The sequence below is a fragment of the Lutra lutra genome, chromosome 11 (assembly GCF_902655055.1).
Source record: "Lutra lutra chromosome 11, mLutLut1.2, whole genome shotgun sequence".
Classification (NCBI taxonomy): Eukaryota; Metazoa; Chordata; class Mammalia; order Carnivora; family Mustelidae; genus Lutra; species Lutra lutra.
Window position 1 is genome coordinate 105,406,059 of NC_062288.1, and position 22,328 is coordinate 105,428,386.

Genomic DNA, 22,328 nt, shown 5'->3' on the forward strand with positions numbered 1-22,328 from the left:
TGCAGGGGTATGGGAGGCCTGGGGGAGTGGGAGGGAACCTGTGTTCCATCAGGGGCAGTTGCAACCAGCCTGGGACCCCCAGCTCCCCGGAGTCTGCAGGAGAAGCCCTGCCCTGAAGAGATCATTCTGGAACTCATCAAGGCCTCTGGCTCTGCGTTCTCAGATGGTTCCTCTAGTCAACACATAATATAGGCTCTGTTTTTCTAACTACTACTACTACTACCACTACTACCACCACCACCACCACCACTGCTACTACTACTACTTATTTATTTATTTATTTATTTATTTATTTATTTATTGTTAAGAGAGAGAGGATGAGCGGGAGGGGCAGAGGGAGAGGGAGAAACTCAAGCCCACCCCACACTGAGCTCAGAGCCTGACACAGGGCTCGAACCCATGACCCTGAGATCACAGCCTGAGCCAAAACCGAGAGATACTTAACCACCTGCGTCGCCCAGGCGCCCCTAACTTTGTAAATTCAGTTCCTTGCGGTTGATACTTAGGATCTGCCATTTCTCCCAGAGTCTGCCCCATGATCCAGCACAGGCGGGAGTTCCCTTCGCTCTGTGTCCTGACCCCAGTCCCGGCCTAGAAACCAGATCTCCTCTGGTACAGACACTTGTCCTCTCCACCCTCCACTTCCTGGGAAAACGGGGTAATAATTGGCAAGTGTCTCCGTAACGTGGCTTCTGCTGTCCAAGTAATTCAAAGAATGAATCCCGGAAATAACAGTCGAAGTGGTCCCATCTTCTCGGGTTAATGTGCGATGATCGTTAACAGGGCTACTGTTAAGGAGTTAGGTTCTAGTGAGTTCCACGTACCGAGCTGGCTGGCTTTCGGTAACAGGGGTCGTCCGATGATTCCCCTGAAAGTTGCTTTCACGATGCCGCTGTTGTACGAGAACACAGCGTGCTCACAAACGTTCCTGCCTTCGCTCACGACAGCCACTGCTTATTAGTATGAGATCGTGGCTCCGAGTCACTGGCTTGTCACGTCTCCCCACGCTCCAAGGGCCAAGGGACTCATGGGGGATGATGAGGTCCTCCTAATAAGGATACTCTTCTTTCTTGACATCGATGTAGGGGCTTCGAGAAGAAAATAATTCTGCTCTTTTCAGTCGGGAAGGAAAGGGCTTTTGCTGACAGGCTTTACCCTCTTCGGATGGACAGCCCTTTAGCCGCTGCAACAGACTTTGTAACCCACTTGAGTTTTGTGTCGTGCATTCGTTCCCTCATCTGTTCGCCGGTAGGAGCCGGCCTGCCTGACCCCTGTGTGTGCGGAGTGTGGTCTTCACCTTTCGTCTGCTAAAGCTATGCGAGACCCCGGGGAAGGCGCGGGGCGCAGCGGGTTCTCTGGCGATGACGTTGCTGGTCACGCCGAGGACTTCTGCCGAGGGGGACAGACGCGGAACGTGTGGGCGCTGCTGCTTACGATCCGTGCGCGGATACTGTGGATACATGAAACCCGTCAAGGGGCAGGGTTTTGGCGCTGGTGCCACTAAGGGCGCCAGCCAGAATTCCGTGCGGGCATGTCTCCAAGCCATCCTATAATACGCCAAGGAGTAGAATTTTGCATTTGAAAACCTGCCATCACAAACCCTGATTTTCACGCAATGGTCAAGTGTCGTGGAGAATGTGGATTTGGAGTTGGGCTTTCAGTCATCCGTGGACAATCCCACTGATACTTTTAATAGGTAGAAACCATGTGTGTCTCTTAACACTCTAATCTGAGCAGGAAGATCGGCTTTCCTTCGGATCTCTGCAGCTAACAATAACCACCCGAAAAACTCAAGTTTTCCTACCTGCCAGAGGGAAAACTCCAGGCAGGAAGACAGAGTCTCTTAGGAGTTTCAAATAAACGAGCATCCAGCTTTTAAGGAAGCTGAGCCCTTGCAACGATGAACACAGACCCAGTGACAGACTCGAGAAACGCCACGTGGGTGACCGTCATGTCACGTGTCATAGACGTTCATTCTCATCGTGCAAGATAGCTGCAGCGTAAGCAAGCCTTTCTGGCTGAGCAGTTTAAGGGATCAAAGAAAACTGCATTGCAATCAATCAGTAAAGCAGTTAGTCCTTTAGGATGTATACGAAACACTGTATGTGTCCCTATGGCATGAGGTTCCCTGGAGGGACTTCCTGCTTCGTTGGAAAGGGGCCAGTCTCTGCGGAGGGCAGCCTGGGTGTCACCGTCTGTAAATGCTGCATCATCTCGGGCATGTAGCAAACTTCCCGGATGGTCTGTCAGAGACGTGGCGGGAAACCTAATCCACCTTGAGTGTCAAGAGACGGCCGGGAAGGACAGTTGCTGAGCTGTGGGCAGGGTGGCAGGAGCCATCAGAGGCGAGGCCCCAGAGGATAGCAGCAACCCCAAATGACACCAGCCCTGAGCCAGGACCCAAGGAGGGGAGCAGTCTCTTTGGGCGATGCGGTGGAGACTGCCTCCTCCAGGCAGACTGGGCAGAGCCAGAGAGCCCCGCAGAGAAACCCTGGGCCCGTGCTCCCCTCCTTCCCAGTGTCTCCTGCATGCCTTCTGTTGGCCAAGCAGAGGCCCAGCAAGGATGTGCAGGGATGGGTTCATGGGGCTCCAGGACGGGAGCCCAGCAGAGAAGAGGCAGGAGGAAGTGCAAGGAGGTGCCCCTGACGGGAGACAAAGTGTAGGGGGGGGGGCGGGGTGGTCTACTGGAGACATGGCAGAGGCCTTGGTCGGGGGTCCCAGTCGGCCCAGGAATCTGCATGTTAACATCCCACTGCGTCATTTCGAGAAATATGTGAAGTTACGTCAAGTACCGTTATCGAATCCCCGGCTTTCTGCTGCTCTAGAGACCAGACAGTTACTATCTCTTTTGTCTGAGAACCTCTGGGTCACTGGGTCACTGCCTGTGGAGACGTGAGCCACTTCCTGCCTGGGCTGCTCTGCTGTGACTAGACTCATGACTGTGGCATTCCTCCCTGGGCCCCGTGTTCCTTTCTGCCAGGCTCCCACACGGTCCCTGCCTCTGTCGTTTCATATCCCAAGTCAGACCACTGTCCCCGCTTTTCCTTTCCCGTCCCTGTGTCACGGCTCAGACGCACGCCTCGGGGTCTTGTAAACTATGGTCGTGTTTTCTCAGTAAACTTTATCTATAGCAATAAAGCTGTCCTTAAGATCTCTCTGACTGCAATATTTAAAGTCAGCGGGTCATGAAATCATAATTTAAAGTGGCCTGGTAAAGGCGAAGTAAAGAACAAACCGTCTGAATTTTGTTTGGAATCTGTACTGCCCCATCCTGTTCCTGACGCCTGCACCTGCCAAGCAGCTGGGATGGGCCAGCGCCCCTGCAGAAGTGGGGTGGGCAGGACCTAGGTGAGAGTGGGCCCCGCGAGCCCCGTAGAGAGGCTCCCACAACCCGCACTTTCCCTTTCTTCCTTGTGCAGAGCTGTGACTTCAAGCGCCATGTGGCCTCTCCCAGTGGGGTCCTCCCCCTGTGCCTTTGGGATTGTGTGACCTTCTCTCTGGGCCTCCCCTCGAGGCACCCAAGTTCCTTCCTTCCTGTTTCTACTCGTCCCCACCTCTGCTCACCTGCGCCGTGTGGGGCCGCGGTTCCCATCGTGAGCATTTTCTAATCAAAGTGCTTTTACTGGTCTGCAGAGCGCGTCTGCAGGGAAACGGGGATTTCGCCCCGGGATGGCTGTGTGTCTCCAGCGTTCTCCAGCAAGGCTGGTGCAGACCCTGAAACGGGTCATTGTGGGTCTTGTAAGAGCTCATGGCTACTCCCCAGAGGAGAGACTTTCATTCACGTCCTGGATTAGGGGCACGTCGGGGGCTCAGTCGGTGGGGCGTCTGCCTTCAGCTCAGGTCATGATCCTGGGGTCCTGGGATCGAGTCTCGTGGTGGGCTCCCTGCTCCGCAGGGGGTCTGCTTCTCCCTCTCCCTCTGCTGCTCCCCCTGCTTGTGCTGCTCGCTCCCCCCCTCTCAAATAAATAAAATCTTAAATAAATAAATAATAGGTAAATCCTGGAATCCAGCGCTATTAAGAGCTTGTGAGAGAACGTGGTAGAGGGCATTGAGAGACAGAACCCGCTGTCTCTCTAGCGAGGACCGGCCTCGCCGGGGCTTCCTCACCACCCAGGGCCACGCGGAGTGGAGCTTTCCCCACGGGTCTGCTCTTAGCTTCCTCCGGCCAATTACCATCGTGCTGGTGCGTTTAGCACCTTTATGAAAAAATAAGAGCCAGCAATAAGGAAGATTAAGTAAATGATCCAGTGAAACAGAAAGAGGGACGTGCGTCCGAGGGACTGCGTGATGAATATCGGTGGCCGTGTGTCAGTTGCTAAATGTCATTTAAAACTTGTTCTTGCCGTCTTAAAGTCCTGTGTTGTCCTCCTGAATACGGAAATGCAATGATTAGAAAGCTGTTTACCATCCTGAGATCTACGCACCATTGATTCTGTAATTTGTTGCTACCTTCTACTTATAGTAAATGGTCCATGATACATAAAAGAAATTTATGTCTGAGCTTTTCACGGTGAATAAATATTAGAAAGAAAACACGTTTAGACAGTAGACTAGAGCAGAGGAATGGGAGATCCCACGCTCAGCTTGTGTAGCTCGTTTTCCCCCGAGAATCGTCGAATCGTCGTACTTGCTACGTGAATACTTTGCCTGTTGGGTATTCGACTCCACCTTGCCCTGATAACTGATACATTTTAAGGCCCGGTGGGCCACGGAACTCACCCTGGTCTTTTTCAGTGCATTTTCCCCGATGTCAATAAACAAATGAAAAAATTAACGCTTGCCTTCTTCTGGAAGTTATCAAAGGGGCTTACGACATCCTTCAGTGACGTCTCGTTGCATTGAGGGCTAAACACAGAAGACACAGCACTGTCTCCAAGGCAGGTTTTAGGGGTGCCCCCCCTCTGGCGACACCGCAGCAGGTCTCACACCGGCTTCTCTGTGCTTTCCTACATGCAAGCCCCCCCACAAGCTATTCACCTGGCTAACTCCTGCACACCCTCCAACTCTCAAGGTAAATCCCGAGAGCCCTTGGCGCCACTCCCATCGTGATGCCCCCCGGAGCACCCTGACGTGTGTCCTCAGCGCTCATCTCACCGTGGCGTTGCAGTAGCCTGCCGTCTCTCTCCCTCTCTCTCACTGGAGGGAGCGCAGGCAGGTGTCCCTCTCCTTTGCCACTCCTGGCCAGAGCATATGCCTTACCGTTGCTGTTCACTGCCACGGTCAGCCTTTACCGCTGCCACACAGTACGGGACAAAAACTGGATTAACGTGTAAAAACTAGAACCATGAGCTCTCTCGAGGTGGAGAAAGAGTGATCGCCAGTGCCTCCAAGCTCTGGCATATTTTCCCCCTTTTCCCATCACCACTGCCCTTTGCTTTGAGCTCTCGAATATCCTGGATATTATGGAAATTCCTTTCGTGCTTGTCTTCTTAGACCAAGTATGAAGCCCGTCCTTAGAGTGTCGTCTTGCCCCTTGTTCGGTTTTATATAAATGAAAGTGCTCATCATAGATCCTTTATGTCCGGCCCAGGTCCCTTAAAATTCTGTCTGTGAGATTCATTCGTGCTGTGCTTGTGTGAGTTTGGTATTTTTGTCGAGGTGTAGCATTCTGTTATCGGCGCAGAACACCAAGGTAGGCGAAACAAGGACAATGACCTCCCAAAATGTCTGCATCCCAATCGCCAGAACCTGGGAACGTGTTAGGTCACCTGTCAAAGGGAGGGTTCCAGTGGCAGATGGAATCCAGATTGCTAATCAGTTGTATTTCTGTGGCTAATAATTTCCCTGTTGCTTCCAATCCTTTCGTTAGACTGAACTATATGAAAATGAGTATCAGTATTAGGCCATTTTTTGATTATAAAAACAGCTGTCAAGTATGGATCTACTGAATAAATCCCATTCTAGGCCAGCTGTGGTTTAAAAATGCAAGAACTTTCTTTTTGAGTGACTTGGTACCTAAGAGAGTGAATACCTCAGGAAGACCCCATCCTCTTCAAGACTCAGAAAAGCAGTTGTACCAACTGTCCTGGCCGGCGTTTGCTTCAGCTTGAATTCTCCCCCTCCTGGTACAGAGGGGGCCTCCCGCCAGTGCTGGTCTGTGATGGCGGGTGTAGACCACGGAGGGTCTCATGAGGTAACTGCTGTGTTTCACTCAGAGTTTTGCTGGACGGAGAGCTACCTACTGGTGGAAGAAAGGATCTTTTCAAATAAAATGATATGTCAAATCAGCAAATTCATTGTTGTGAAATCATAATCCCATGAGTAGTTACAGTTATCACCTGGGTTTTGAGTGTAGGTTTGGCCAGAATATGCCACAAAAACTGGGGCATGTGACTTCCTTAGCGAGCGCCCAGTGCCATCTTCAAGATGGAACGTTCTAGGCAGTTTGCGATGCTGGCCTGGTGTCTTCATGGCCCTGCGTTCAGCTGCTTCATTCCCAAGCTTCAGAGATGCAGTCAAACTAGCTTAAGTAAAACGGGAGATAAAAAAATCTCATAAAGAAACAGGAATGTCTGGGGCACCTGGGTGGCTCAGTGGGTTAAGCCTCTGCCTTTGGCTCAGGTCATGGTCTCAGGGTCCTGGGATCGAGCCCCGCATCGGGCTCTCTGCTCAGCAGGGAGCCTGCTTCCCCCTCTCTCTCTGCCTGCCTCTCTGCCTGCTTGTGATCTCTGTCAGATAAATAAATAAATAAAATCTTTTTTTTTTTAAGATTTTATTTATTTATTTGAGAGAGACAGTGAGAGAGAGCATGAGCGAGGAGAAGGTCAGAGAGAGAAGCAGACTCCCCGCGTAGCCGGGAGCCCGATGCGGGACTCGATCCCGGGACTCCAGGATCATGATCTGAGCCAAAGGCAGTCGTCCAACCAACTGAGCCACCCAGGCGTCCCTAAATAAATAAAATCTTTAAAAAAAAAAAAAAAAAGAAGAAGAAATGGGAAACCAGGAGGAAGCCTTCTGTCTACCTCTTGTCTGGGTTCCTCTGTCTCTCCAGCTCCTTCTCCCCATTTTGTGAAGCTGCTCTATTTCCCCCTGAACCCACAGGCCATGTGGATATGGGCACTTCCCCGCCCCTCTCCGTCCTCAGGTTTCAGGACCGTCCACTCCTGTAAACGGCAGACTCTGATCCCACAGGGAAGCCTGGAGTGGATTTCTGACCCAGGCCGGGCCTTCCCTGTGGCTGCAGAGGGGAGGGCCAGGCTCGTGGCGCAGAAATGCGGTGCCAGCACCCACGGGTCGGGGAGGACAGCCGTGGAGACCTATTCCACCCCGGTGTTTAATCAAACAACTTTTTTTTTTTTTAAGATTTTATTTATTTATTTGACAGAGAGAGACAGCGAGAGAAGGAACACAAACAGGGGGAGTGGGAGAGGGTGAAGCAGGCTCCCCACGGAACAGGGAGCCCGATGCTGGGTTCGATCCCGGGACCCTGGGATCACAACCCAAGCCACCTGGGTGCCCCTTCCAACAGCTTCTGTGCTGAGCTGGAAGATGGTGTCAGGGTGGCAAGCCCTTTTGAAAACCTGAGCTCAAATTATTTTTGTTGCTGCCATGAAATTGCTGACAGCTACTGCCTTTTAGGCTTGTTGGTTAGTTACTTAATATTTATGGAGCGCCCGAGGGGGATTTTTGACGTCAGGAAGTTGAGCTTGCCAAAATGCTGTCCAGGTTAGAAAAATCGGTCTCGAAATTGCCTGAGGGGTTCAGCGGGTCTCTGCAAAGAGGGCTGTTAGGAGATCGGAAGGCATTGTTCTCACTGGCCGCAATTTGGAAAACGCAAATATGCTTGATTGCAAATCCGGGAATCACTTCCGTCGCCACATTCTCACTGAAAGGGATTTCTCTGGAGCCTGAAGTTTTGTGAAACTTCTGACTCCGATCAGGTCACAGCGCCGTTGCTCTGGGGGAGTTATGCAATACGATACCTTTAAAAAGTTCTGTCAAAACAGATCGGGGCAGACTGAGGTCTGAAGGTCAGAATCACTTCCGTTTTGAATCAATTTCAAAAAGATTCTGTTAGACACCGTCGGTTCAACTCAAGAGTCTGCAGTCATTTGAGCTCTGGTGTGGAGTTTGAAATAAAAAATAATGAAGAAGGTTTCGGAGTCACATAATGGCCATCAGGAATTTGCCTGTTGGGTTTTGTTTGGGAGCCCTGGCAGGGCTGGTGGAGCAGGAGCGCGCTCTGGGGGAAGATTCCCGCTGATCCGCGTGGGTTTCAACGTGCCCTGCCCTCCGGCAGTCACGCCAAGTCCTGTGGTGTGAGAGAGTCAGCTCCAGCAGTTGCCAAATTCATGGGAGAAGAGGCAAGTCGATCCCAGATCCATCCATAACAGAGGAGCAGAGAATGGTCCGCGGAGAGCCCCGGGGGCCCGAGTCGCGGGGCAGAGAGGAGGGGGTGCGAGGAGGAGACCTGAGACGAGCCAAGGGGAAGGGGCGGGCCTGAGCGTGGTCTGACCGTCCTGGGGATTGCCCTCTCCCTTCCACGAAGAGAAGGGCGACTCTTAATTAACTGCTAACCCTCCGCAGGAGGGCCTGCCGGCCAGATTTAAGCTCTCATTAGTGAAATCAGCACAGGGCTTCGAAGGGCGGGCTCCGGCTGTCCCCACCAGCGCCGCCCCCCAGGCGCACCACAGTGGTGGTTCCCGCGTCTCCGAAATGGCCGCTTAGCCCGCCCACGAGCTGCTGCCATCGCAGAGTCACTGCCGGGGAGCCAGCCTCGGCTCATGTCTGGTGACCACAGGCCCCTCCATTCCTCACAGTCACAACGAGCGAACGCATGGCTCGCATCCAGGAGACGCACGACCGGCGGACGCGTCACAGGTGTTTGGCAGTCCCAGAGGAGGGGAGGGTCTCAGGACACAGAAGACCCTCCCCGGTCGGAACACAGGGGGCTTCATCGGGGGTGACCTCCGCCCTGCCCCCCGCGCACGCTGGCTTGTGTCTCCAGGTCCAGCCGGACGTGTGAGGCCACGCTGGCTGCTGCTTCATGGGTGTCCCCTGGAAAACTGACACCACCCATGAGCTAGACTTGGGTCTGGTGATCGTCTAGAGAAGGCCTCTTCCAGGTCGGGGAGCTGCGGAGCGTCTTCCCGTCTTGATACACTTCCACAAGCCGCCTGGGCGAGGAGGAAATTCACGGGCTCCCAGATGGACTCTTATAAGGAAAATAATGGAATTCACTTCCTTCCTCCCTAGTGAGTGGGCCATCTGGTCGACCCCTCTGCCTGTAGCACAGGGAAATAAAGTGCGCCGTTGCCAGCTGTCCCCACCAAGGCCAGCACGGCTGGACCTTTGCCGTCCCCGCGGTCCCCGCTTTCCTGCTGCCACCCGATTGCTCTGGCTTCCGCAGCTTCCCGACGCTGGTCTTCCTCTGTTAGAAAGACCCCTCGGTGAGGCCCCTTCTCTCCTCACCCCCGCTGGATGCGAGACCCCTTCGGTCTCGTTAGCTGTGCGGGACTATATGTACATTCACAGAAAACAAACACGCCATGACGTGTGCCCAAAACATTCAGGGTGGGTATTTGCTGCCTGGGGGACGTGTGTCTCGCCATGGAGTGACCTGGCTGTGGCCTTAGTCATCCTACTGTGGGGACCCAACAGAGATGATGATACCCATTTCCCCTTGTGAGAGCTGGGAAGTGGCAAAAAGAGATGGAATTCCCTGTGTTTTTGTTCTTTTTAACGTATCAGAAATCGGATGTGCTTTTGAGTTCTTCCCATAATGGTTATCAAATCGCACTGAAGCATCATTTCATAGCAACAGATCAATCGTGAAGCAATAGCTTATGTCTCTACAAATGTTATCAACTTTAATGTTTCCAAACACACTTGCATTGGGTCCTAACACCCAGGCACTGGGTTCCTTTTGTCCTCCTTTCCTTCTTTGCTTTTTCGTCCCATCCCTGCAGCCTCCCGTTTCTCTGATTTCTGAATAATCACTTCAGATGTTTCCTGAGAATCTCTACTCCTCATCATAAGGCACAAGGTGTGACAAAGTCAGCGGGGGGTGTCTCGTGGGAGGGGAAAGCTCAGGCCAAGATAAGGCAGGTTGGGTTTGAGCACAGACGGGAAGGGCCTGGCAGACACGCACCGTGACCCCCACTTAACCCACTCACGGGACACCGCGGGCCTTTCACTGTTACTGCCATCCACGTCTTCCATCTCAGTTGTACCACGGACACACGGACTATCTAGCTCTGTTCACACATTCCTAAGATAATAACATTCTGAAAATGTGAATTTTATATTTTTAAAACAACCAAACAGCCTAGGAAAAGGGTGAGTTTGTTTCTCCTTCGCTTGGTTGGGTTTGTTTTGTCTTTGCCTGAGTTAGGAATAAGTGTGAGCAGCAACTGTGTCTCTAGGGACGAGGCAAGTGCCAACGCCAGGTGTCACTTTGCATCACATCTGTTGGGACCGGCTGTGGTTTATGGCCTCGCCAGTGGAGCCGGGTGTGTGTCCCTGCTCTGCTTTCCACGTCGACCCACAGTGTTTTTTCTGCCAGACATGCCAGCGAGTGACAAAGTCACTTCTTCCAGAGGCATCCGCGTGTCCATTCTTCCATCCTGGAGGACTGGGCCACAGCCCCGGAGCGCGGTGGTGTCTGCAGTTCTGTCTCAGGCACAGGAACGCCAGCACACCCAAGTCGCTCGCGGCCTGGTGGTGACACAGATATTCCATACATAATTTAATAGTGCAGTCGTGTTCCAGAAAAGCATTTATGAAGTGCGATGGTTGTGTCCAGATGGAGGAAAAACGAGCTCTGCCTGTGAAACCACACACAGCGTCCCAGACGTGGGAGATGTGCGTCTGGGCACAAGCTTTGTTTCCCACGGTCCTGGAGACCGGAAACCCACAGTCAAGGCACAGGCTGCAGTGTCCCGGAGCCCTTCCTCCTTAGGTTGCGGGTGGCGCCTTCTTCTGTGTCCTCTCACATGGTCTTTCCTCCATGCATGTGTGTAGACAGGACGCAAGCTCTCTGCTGTTTCTTCTCATAAGGGCACTAATCCTGTCTCAGGGCCCCACCCTCGTGACCTCATGTAACCCTCATTTCCTCCCAGCGGCGCTCTGCCACGCATCATCACATTGTGGGTTCAAGCTTACACTTGTGTTCAGGAGGGACACAGTTCAGTCCGGAGCAGCCTGACGTCCTTCCTCTCGGCTGTACTTCTTCTAGTTTCTGTTCAAATGTCACTTCAGTAGAAAATCTCTCTGGCCTCCCTATGTACAAACAGGATGCAAGCCCCCTCCTTGACCCCATTGTCCTGCCTTTTTCTTCCCTTAGTGGGTCTATCATTTATTGTTCATGCCCCATCCCTGACCTAGAATACAAGGAAGGAAATGTGGAAAAGTGAAAACCGTTCAGCTTGCTGGATCGACAGCCATGTAGTCTGTTTTGTTCACTGCTATACCCAAGGTTCTCAGGGCAGGACTGGTCATGGAGCCACTAGATAGACTAGTGTTGGATGGACCGGTGGGTGCATGGGTGGATGGATGGACGGAGAGATGGACAGGTGGACGGATGGATGGCTGAACGGATTGATGGATGGGTGAAAGGTTTGAACCCACCTCGTTACAGCAAACCACTCGTCGTAGACATGCGCTTCCGTTTTACTGGGTCTCCGAGATAAGCCTGTGGTACCAAACAGAACAGGGAGTGTCTTGCATTCTCATTTTCACTGTTCTAGGCAAAAATATATAATTCTGCCAAGAAATGCACTACTGAAGCTTAACGTTTCAGGGGATAATTTATTAACTTGTCTTGTCCTTCATGGGAAGCAGGGTCAGCTCTGCTCAAATTTTCCATAAGTCAGCTTCTGCACGTTAAGATGAAGAAGTCATTTGAATCTGGGAGCCAAATGAGATGTTCAAGGAAGCACAGATTCATCTGCATTCTAACTCAAGAAACGTCTCTATGCTCCAGTTACACCCATGTAGAAATTAAATGTGCATATAGACCATGACTAGAAAGGAAAATGGGGAAAATGAAAAGTTCTATTTCCTTGGATTAGCAAGATTATACATGATTTGTTTCCTCTCTAACTTGTTTGCTATTAGTATTGTTACAATAGTGTTTGTATCAGTTAAAAAAGAAATTACCTGTGCTGTGAAAGGTGAAATTTGGCAAATGAAAATGGAATTTAATAAAGAATATCTGCTTTCATGTGGGTAAAATTGCCTTACTTCTGGAATGTGTGAGAATGCCACCTGGAGAGCAATACGGTGCATTGGTCCTTATGAAATGCTGTCGTTGGGGCACCTAGGTGGGCTCAGTGGGTTAATCACCTGACTCTCGGTTTCCGCTCCGGGCGTGATCTCAGGGTCGTGAGATGGAGCCCATATCAGGCTCTGTGCTGAGCATTGAGCCCACTCAGGAATCTCTCTCTCTCTCTCTCTGCCTCCAACCCTCCCCCCTCCCTGTTCTCTCCTGCACCACAAAAAACGGGATGGGAAGAAGGGAGGGAGGGAGGGAATGAGGAAGGGTGTCATTGACCCAGAATAACTTTACTGGAGTGGGCTGTACTGTCATTTCCTGTCTGGTTATCTATCGTACATTCTCCAACTCAATAATATATACTGAACTTGTTGTCAGTGCACAGTATTCTCTTAGTCCGGTGGATAGGAGGAAGCAGAGTGGTGGTCCCCTCTCCAGAAGCCCTTGCCTCCTTTCCATTTCCTACCCTTGAGTAACAGCCTCACAGCTTTGCATCTCTCTCTTCCATCCTCTTTGTGTTTGTAGAATTTTTACTCTATTGGTCATTAGTCATTATTTCCACCTTCCTTTCTGGAAGGACAAGACCTCCAGGACCCCCGTTATGTGTTCACCAGCCCATGCAGTTCCTGGTCAAGCAGCTCATTCTATCATGAGGAGGTACTAATGGTTGGGAATTTTAAAGTTGTACCGAAACACGATTCTACTATCTGGGACTGTACAGAGTAAGTCTCCTCTGTCTTCCACGTGATAGTTCAAGTGGATCAAGACTCTTAAGTATTCGGCTTTTGAGGCTGAACTCTTCCTTTACGTGACACGTTTTGCAAACATCTCCATCTTCTGGTCATCTTGGCAGACACTCTAACACCATCTAGCCTAGACATGGACATCACATTGAGGATGTACTGGGGCTGGTGAGGGGCCCACTGAGTCTCAGAAGGACTCTTAGTCACTGCAACGTGGGTTCAAGTACACTTCTACAAGTAAATTGTCTACAGTACTAGCTCGTCAAGAAATTGACACAAAGAGAAAGTCTTAGGCTTCCTCATAAACTCATACACTTTGACCAGTGTATTTAATAGATGTGTTTAGAACAGATTTTAGAGTTCTAGTTTATTATTAACAACAAGATTAAAAAGCTATCAACTGTTTGACCTGATGAAGACAGTCCATTCATTTTATTATTCTGGATCTTGAATAAGATTTGGTCTTGACTATCAAAATATTCTAGTTTGATTGTTACCCTGGGATTTAATATGAGCAGTGTTTGTGGAATGTCCACTAGAGCAGTGACCGGGTGCCTCAGTCAGTTAAGCCTCTGATCCTCGATTTCAGTTTAGGTCATGATCTCAGGGTTGTGAGATCGAGTCCCGTGTCTCCTATGGCTCCACACTGGGTGTGCAGCTGCTTAAGATTCTCTCTCTCCCTCTCCTTTGCCCCTCCCCTCTCTCATGCACTTGTACTCTCTCTCTCAAAGAAATGAAGAAAGAAAGAGGATGAGGGGAGAGGAGAGGAAGGGAGGGAGTGTGGAAGGAAGCAAAGAAGGAAGGAAGGAAGGAAGAAAAAGAAAGAAAAAAAATGTCCATCAGGGTCTGTGAGACATTATGTGTACTATCCTGTTCATATGAATACCGCTGTTTCAAGACTTATGCTATTCACAAATTTGGTGAATTCTCGAATTTTCTTTATAAACTTGGAAAAGCTGACGAATCAGCAAAATATGATTACTTCTCCTTGTTATTGGCCAGTGATTTTCTTACCTAGGAAACTCTATCCATTCAGAAATCAGATCAGCTCAGTATAACTTCTTGTAATTTTTAAGCTTTAAAAAGCCACTTCTTAATAGATAAATTCTGGATAGCAAATAAGATTGATAGAAATTTCTAAACAACTATAAAATCCTTTCTTGCTAAGATGGCAGTGGACCTCAGAATTCTCTTAATTTGATAATCTAGGTAGCCAGTATTGAATATATGCATGTCAATTATTAATTATTTGCCATCCTCCATTTAATAGTACCTTTATTTCAATTTGCAGAAATTTGCTGCATTCTAATGAACTTTGAGTTTTGGGTGAAGCTGTATTTGGGTCTTGCATTATCTACTTTTTGAGGCCACCTCTATTCTACTTAATCTTGACTTGGTGTTAATATGAGTTGTAATTATGTCTTGTGATCTGTTTACGGGTGGAAGGAGCAGTGGACTGTTTGCAGTAGGATCATATGTCTTTATTGGCCTTGGGGAGTTAGTTGCTCTTGTATAATTAATGATAATTTTTATCAATATAAACTATTATATTTATTAATTGTTACTTATAAATATTAAACCCTTTGTGTCTCAAAGGATCCCAGCTTGGAATGTAAATTGTATGAGCACCCTTATTTGAAAGGAGTTGAAAGTTGTTTTCAACAGCCAATATGCCTGATTAGCTTCCTAGATCTATCCAACCATTAGCACACCTTAGCAATGTCTCCACATTCTTCACCCCATCCCTAACCCTGTGACAATGCAAACATAGCTCCTGGAAGGGACTAAAATCTAGAATAGGTATAAGTAAATCACCTAGTGAAGAGGTCTGGGCAATTTTGAAGCCTTTCTTGAGGTTCTACAGAAAGAAGAAGGTGCTCAAGATTGTGAGCCGTGGGTTCAGGTTACTTCCGCTTGGCACACAGGATGTGCTACATAAATGGTCAAGTCTGGTACACTGAAATAGAAGTGAGCAGTGTAGATGTGAGCAAGAAGGAAGATGAGAGAGGACTTGGAGCCGGCAATGTTCATCGTACCTGGGTTTGACTCAGTGGGGTTGGGCAGTTGGCTGTCATGAAAAGAAAGGCCACAGCTGCCCTGTGTTGTGGAACCCAGTGTCCCGAGTGGAGAGCGAGTCAGTTTTCAGCAAAGATGTAAACATAACATACTGTGACATTTGCTCTTCACATTGGGTTTTGCTGTGGTACGGAGACGAGAGCAGGGAGCAGAAGGGCGGACAGAGGAGCTACTCATAGCTTCAAGGATGAGAATGTGCCTCCTTCACTCTTCGGTGTGGTGGCTCTTGAATCAGAATGTATTCGTTTGGTTTATTTCATTTCTTTACTTCACTCACTGGGTTTCTCTTTCCTCTTGTTGTTTCTAGGAGCTGGTGGGGAGCAATCCTCCCCAAAGAAACTGGAAAGGAATAGCAATTGCTCTCCTCGTGATTCTGGTCATCTGCTCCTTGATCGTCACCTCGGTCATACTGCTGACACCAGGTACTTACATTTATTCTTGGAAAAACAGGATGGGAGAAAGTGCCGAGCTGTGCTTTGCAATTTTTTTCTAAGTAACTACCTGTGACATATTTTTCCCAGGTTCTCATTCTCATTATGTCATATTGTTAAATGGTTAATATGTTTCAATGAAAAAAATCATTTTGTATGCTTTGAATTCGTTCATATACTTGTCAGCTACATAGAAATGCTTGGCACATGTTAAAATTCATAATTACTTATTCACATTTGATGAGCTTAAAGACAGTGGCATTATAAATACAACAAGTATATGGATCTCATGGAATTCATAGCTACTATATCAAAGATGGATTTTAAAAATTACTGAAACAACATACACTGAGTGTGAGCGAAGAACAGAAGTACTTCATGAAATAACAGACATGTCAGAAAGAGCTGGGAATCTCACAGGGAAGAAAAGACACACAAACACCTTCAGCAAAAATGTGTAAACACCTGTGTCATCGAATGTTTCGAAAATAAGTGCCATGGGAGCTTGGAGGGAAGAGAGGCCTGTCGTGAGGAAGTTCAGAAGAAGGTGAGATGGGAAGCGGGTTGTGATGGGGTATGAGGTTAAGGAACGAAGGAAGAATTTTCCTGTAAGATAACCACTGGTAGTTACAGGAGACCACGGTGGCCACATTCTCACTGTCACATTAGATTCCTAATTGTTTGAACAAAAAAACACAGTTCTAACCCTCAGTAAATGGACTGCACAGGTATAAGGCCTTAAGATGGAAAAAGAAGTAGATACATCGAAATGTATCAATAAGTAAATAAATACATACATACAAACATACATACATAAATTTTATATTTTTACAAGAAGTACAAGTAAATGATGATGTACATTTAAAAGATCTAAAACTTCAATGACAAAAAGAGAAATCCATACCTTGAAGCCAAGACTAGGTAGAGGTATCACAGGAAATGCAAACTAGAACCAATATCCCTTATGAATATAGATGTAAAAACCTCAACAAAATTCTAGCAAACCGAATCCAGCAACAGATAAAAAAGATTATACACCTTAACCAAATGCGATTTATCCCAGGAAAGAAAATTTGATTTAATGCATGAGAATCAATATAAAATATATACATATTAATAGAATAAAGGGATGGAAGGAACCCACAGAGCTGACATTTGCAAAGTCCAAAATCTTTTCATAACAAAACACTCAACAAGCTAGTAGAAACTTCCTCAACCGATAAAGAGCATGTATGAAAAAAAAAACCCCATAGCTAATATCACACTTATTGGTGAAAGATTGAAAGCATTTCCCTAAGATCAGGAACAGACCAGGATGCTTAATCTCCCCATTTCTATTTAACATTCTATTAGAGATTCTAGCCAAGGCAATACAAGGCGGAAAAAATACAGATAAGAAAGAAGTAAACAATCTCTACTCATAGATGACATGAACTTGTATATAGAAAATCTTAAGGAACACACACACACACACACACACAAATGCAGCAAGGCTGGATAATATAACATCAGTATACAGAAGTCATTTATATTCCCATCCATTAGCAATGAACAATCTAAAAATTTAATTAAGAATTGATTCTACCGGGCGCCTGGGTGGCTCAGTGGGTTAAGCCGCTGCCTTCGGCTCAGGTCATGATCTCAGGGTCCTGGGATCGAGGCCCGCATCGGGCTCTCTGCTCAGCAGGGAGCCTGCTTCCCTCTCTCTCTCTCTCTGCCTGCCTCTCCATCTACTTGTGATCTCTCTCTGTCAAATAAATAAATAAAATCTTTTAAAAAAAAAAAAAAAAAAGAATTTATTCTACCTATAACAGTTTTGAAAAGAATAAAGTACTTAGGAATAATTTAACAGAAGGTGTACAAGCTTGTGCACTGAAAAATCAAAAAACATAATTGAAAGAAATTAAAGAAGACCTACGTAAATGAAAGGATACTCTGTATTTATGGATTAGAAGGTCTAATATTGGTATCATAGCAATACTTCCTAAATACATTTATAGATTCAATCCAATCTTTGTAAAAATCCCAGTTGCCTTATTGGAGAAATAGACGAGCTGATTCCAAAAGTCATATGAAAATACAAGGGACTCAGAATAGCCAGAACAACCTTGAAAAAGAATGGTTAAAGTACTTACATTTCCTGATTTTAAAACTTACTCTAAGGTTACAGTAATGATGATACCAGCATGAGTATAGACATATAGTTTAATGGAATAGAACGCAGAAATAAACCCATGCATCTATGACCAATTGATTTTTGACAAGGGCGCCAAGATCTTTGGATGGGGGAGGAATTGTCTTTTCAACAAATAGTGCTTGCCCAACTGAATATCCACATGCAAAAGAGAAAAGTAGGAGCCCTAGCTCACACCATGTACAAAAATCAACTCAATGTGGATCAACAAGCCAATAAAAGAGCTGAAAGTATAAAATTCTTGAAGAAAACTTAGGGGCATATATTTATGACTTTGGGTTAGGCAACAGTTTCTTAGATATGACACCAGAAGCATAAGCAACCAAAGAAAAAATAGATCAATTGGACTTTATCAAACTTAACAATCTTTGTGCATCAGTGGGCACTATCAAGAGAAAAGACAAGCCACATAATGTGAGAAAATATTTGCAAGATATATGTTCAGTAAAGGTTTAATGTCCAGATTGTATAAAGAATTACTATAACTCAAAACAAAGAGAGAAATAATTCAACTAAAAACAACCAGAGGATTTCGAAAACATTTATCCAAAGAAATATAAATGGCCAATAAGCATAAAAAAAAAAGATGTTCAACATCATTAATCATCAAGGCAATGCAAATCAAACTCACAGTATCCTACTTCATACTCACTAGGATGGCAATAAAAACAAACACAAACAAAAAAGGAAAAGAACAAGTATTGGTAAGGATGTGGAAAAATGGGAAACTTCAGACCTTATTAGTAGGAATATAAAGTTGTGTAGACTCTGTGGAAAACTGTTCAGTAGTTCTTCAAAACTAAACGTAGAGTTAGTGTATGACTGAGTGATTCCACTCCCATGTATATACCCGAAAAAACGGAAAACATATGTTCGTACGGAAACTTGCATATGGATGTCCATAGCACCATTCTTCCTAAGAGCCAAAAAGGTAGAAACAGCCCAGTGTCCTTCACCTAGTGAACAGATGGACACAGGTGGTATATCCACACGGGGGAATATTATTCAGCTAGATGAAAGAATGAGTCTCTGATGTGTACTACAACATGGGTGAAACTTGAAGACTTATCTATGTTGAAGAAGTGAGACCCCGAAGGCCACATCCCGTATGATCCCAGAATGGGCAAATCCATAGTGATAGAGGTACATTCGCGGGTGCTAGGGGCTGGAGATGGGGATGGTAAGAAGTAACTGCTCGTAAGTATGAGATTTCTTTTTTTTTTTTTTAATCTTTTATTTATTTGACAGAGAGAGAGATCACAAGTAGGCAGACAGAGGGAGGGGGAAGCAGGCTCCCTGCCAAGCAGAGAGCCCGATGTAGGGCTCTATCCTGGGACCCTGAAATCATGACCTGAGCTAAAGGCAGAGGGTTTAACCCACTGAGCCACCCAGGCGCCCCTCTTTTTTTTTTTTTTAATGACATTATATTTTTAGAGAAATTTTAGATTCACAGAAAAATTGAGAGGAAGTCACAGAGACTTCCCATATGGCGTCTGTCCCCACACAACGTACAGCCTCCCTGGTTACCAACATCCCCACCTGATGGTACGTTTGATCCGGTGGATAAGCCTATATGGGTGCATCAGAATAAGATTTCTTTTGGGAGTGATGAAAATATTCTGGAATTTGAGAGTGGTGATAGATTCACAGCTCAGTCAATACACCGAGAACTACTGAATTGTACGTACTAAAAAGTGGAACTTCATAGTACATGAACTTCATCTCACTTGAGTGTTAGTTTACATGATAGTGGGAACATTATAAAAAACCTGGAGCAGGGGGACTCAGGATTCAATATGGCGCATCTGACTGATTGGCGGGTGGGGTGGGGAATGGATTCAGCCATTGAAATCTGAGTAGGGGGAGGGTTACTAAAGACAAGTACTTGTTCTATTTTGTGATTTGCTGATGGTGATTCATCTTAGCTGGAGAGTTCAGCAACCACATACTTTTAATGTGGAGGGAATCAGGTCTTCCTTGGGATTCATGGAGTACATGTTCCTACCTTTGCTTTTCCTTAAACAGAACGCTGTTTTATACAAGAAAATGATCATTGAACAGTGGATTCTGTGGCTGTCCAGCACTGGATTGGGGACTTAGAAAGCAACAGTGTTTTAAGTAGTTTGCGGTGGCTGCCGCCCTCCCAAGGCACACGAGTGTTCATGTCACCCAGAGTCCTAGGGCTCTGCAGTTGTTACTTGAAAGAGAAATAAAAGGGCACCCACCCTGAGCTCCTTTCTCCCCAACAGTCCAGCAGCGAGGCTCGGTGGTAAATGTTTTCGCTGAATAAGTTCCACACCAGCCCTGGAAGCCTTTCTTCCGTGTGCCCATGCAACACCACACAGAGAGCGGTCCTTCAGTCCTCTCCACTGCATAGGGAAGCATGTCCCAGCCTCCCAGATGCCACCGCTTTAGCTCTGGGAATCATTGACATTCAGCTCCCGGGCAGCAGTGAGCCTTCTGCAACGAGAATATTGTCTCTGTAACCATTCCCTCTTTGAATGCTGGCGGCCAGTTGTCAGGGGCAACAAGAATGGGCAGGAGGCATCCGCTGGTGATGGGGCTGGAGTGCATCCCTGAATTCCAGAAAAGGCTTTGAAGAGCAGAATTTCTTTCATGCTTCTGTTAAGATACAAATGTGGCTGAGCCTGGCCTAAGCCTTGGGCTCTGTTGGGCTTCAGTAGCTGGTATTTCATTTTACAGGTTGTGCTGCCCAGGGAGCGTGTGTGCTGGGGTTAGGATGATCAGCCGTGCCTGTTCAGTAGCAAAGGTCCTGCTGTTCCCTCCCACCATGGGCTTTTTGCCTCCGCCGTCCTGGGGTGCAGCGCTGGCTTTTGGCAATCAAAATTCAGTCAGGCGGGAGAGAATGTCAAATTGCCCAACCTGTCCCTGGTTCCAGAACTTTCTCAGATCCACAGACCTGCAGAGCATCCTTGAGTCCACCATCAGGATGTACCTGTTGGTCAAACATTAATGCTCCCTCTCGGGGGCTGAGAGCATCTAGCTCAGCGTTGGGTGAAAGGTGAGAAAAAGAGATACAAATGCTCTTCCGAAGAGCTTAGTGTCTGGTGATGGGTGTGAAGGAGGGCATGGGTTGCCTGGAGACCTGGGTGTTATAGGCGAACAATGCGTGTTGGAACACTACGTCAAAATCTAATGACGTACTATATGGGGACTAACGTAACATAACAAAAAAAAAAAAAAATGAGTAAGACAAGGAACGTGCATGAGGAGAATTTCACAGACATGTGAAGTGGAAATGAAAACAAATGAGAAGTCTAGGCAGGGTTTGGGTAAGGCCGGTTGGGTGGTGCCCATCACTGAGTCACTGACCTAAGGACTGTGAGCCCTACTAAGGGCAGTGGTGGCTTCCACTGGGTGAGGGATGAACAAAGTGCAGCCTTAAGGAGAGCAGAGTCCTAGTGATGATAACACCATGCAAATTTTTGTGCCATCCTGGGTGCCTTCCCACCTAGCTTTGCCTCCATTTTGGTAGACTTACTTAGAAAATATATTAGGAGCTTTTTAAAAAAATTTAAATTTAGTTAATTAGCATATAGTGTAACATTAGTTTCAGAGGTAGAGGTCAGTGACTCATCAGTCTTCCATAACACCCCATGCTCATCACATCACATGCCCTCCTTAATGCTTATCCCCCCAGCTGCCTCCCCTCCAGCAACCCTCAGCTTGTTTCCTATGATTAAGAGTCTCTTATCATTTGTCTCCCTCTCTGGTTTCGTCTCACTTTAATTTTTTCCTCTCTTTCCTTATGATCCTCTGTCTTGTTTCTTAAGTTCCACATAGGAGTTAGATCATGTGGTATTTGTCTTTCCCTGACTGATGTATTTGGCTTAGCACAATACCCTCTAGTTCCATCCATGTCATTGCAAATGGCAAGATTTTATTTTTGATGGCTGAGTAGTAATTTCCATTATGCACACGTGCACACGCATGTGTGTGTGTGTATCACATCTTCTTCATCCATTCATCTGTCATTGGACATCTAGGCTCTTTCCATAGTTTGGCTATTGTATATTGGGGTGCACATGCCCATTTGGATCACTACATTTGTATCTTTGGCGTAAACACCCAGGAGTGCAATTGCTGGGTCATCGGGTAGCTCTATTTTCAACTTTTTGAGGAACCTCCATACTGTTTTCCAGAATGGCTGCACCAGCTTGCATTCCCACCAACAGCGTAGGAGGGTTCCCCTTTCTCCACATCCTCGCCAGCATCTGTCATTTCCTGACTTGTTAATTTTAGCCATTCTGACTGGTGTGAGGTGGTATCTCATTGTGGTTTTGTACTTCCCTGATGTCAAGTGATGTGAGTATTTTTTCATGTGTCTCTTGGCTAGTTGGATGCTTTCTTTGCAGAAATGTCTGTTCATGTCTTCTGCCCATTTCTTGATTGGATTATTCTTTGGACGTTGACTTTGATAAGTAGGAGGTACTTTTAATAAAATAATCTTTTTCAAGGACTGCCAGTTTCTAGTCTTATATTCTGGTTTGTTGAAACTCAAATCACAGTACCTGCTTTTTACTTGCCCAGAAAATCCATTTTGAACTCAACTGGGTCTAGCCTTTCGGTAGAAATATTCCCACATTCGTGTGGGTGCCCTTTCCAGCTTGGTAGGAAGAATCACATGGAAGCCCTGTTGGTACCCAGGA

The 22,328-nt window shown here is 47.1% G+C and overlaps 1 protein-coding gene across 1 annotated transcript in view; it reads left to right on the forward strand.

Moving 5' to 3' along the window:
* The window catches only part of DPP6 (dipeptidyl peptidase like 6), a 650,194-nt gene that overhangs the window by 310,455 nt on the left and 317,411 nt on the right, over positions 1–22,328 (forward strand). The window contains 1 exon segment of the mRNA XM_047695453.1: positions 15,341–15,455. Within this exon segment, the coding sequence (XP_047551409.1) occupies positions 15,341–15,455 (115 nt within the window).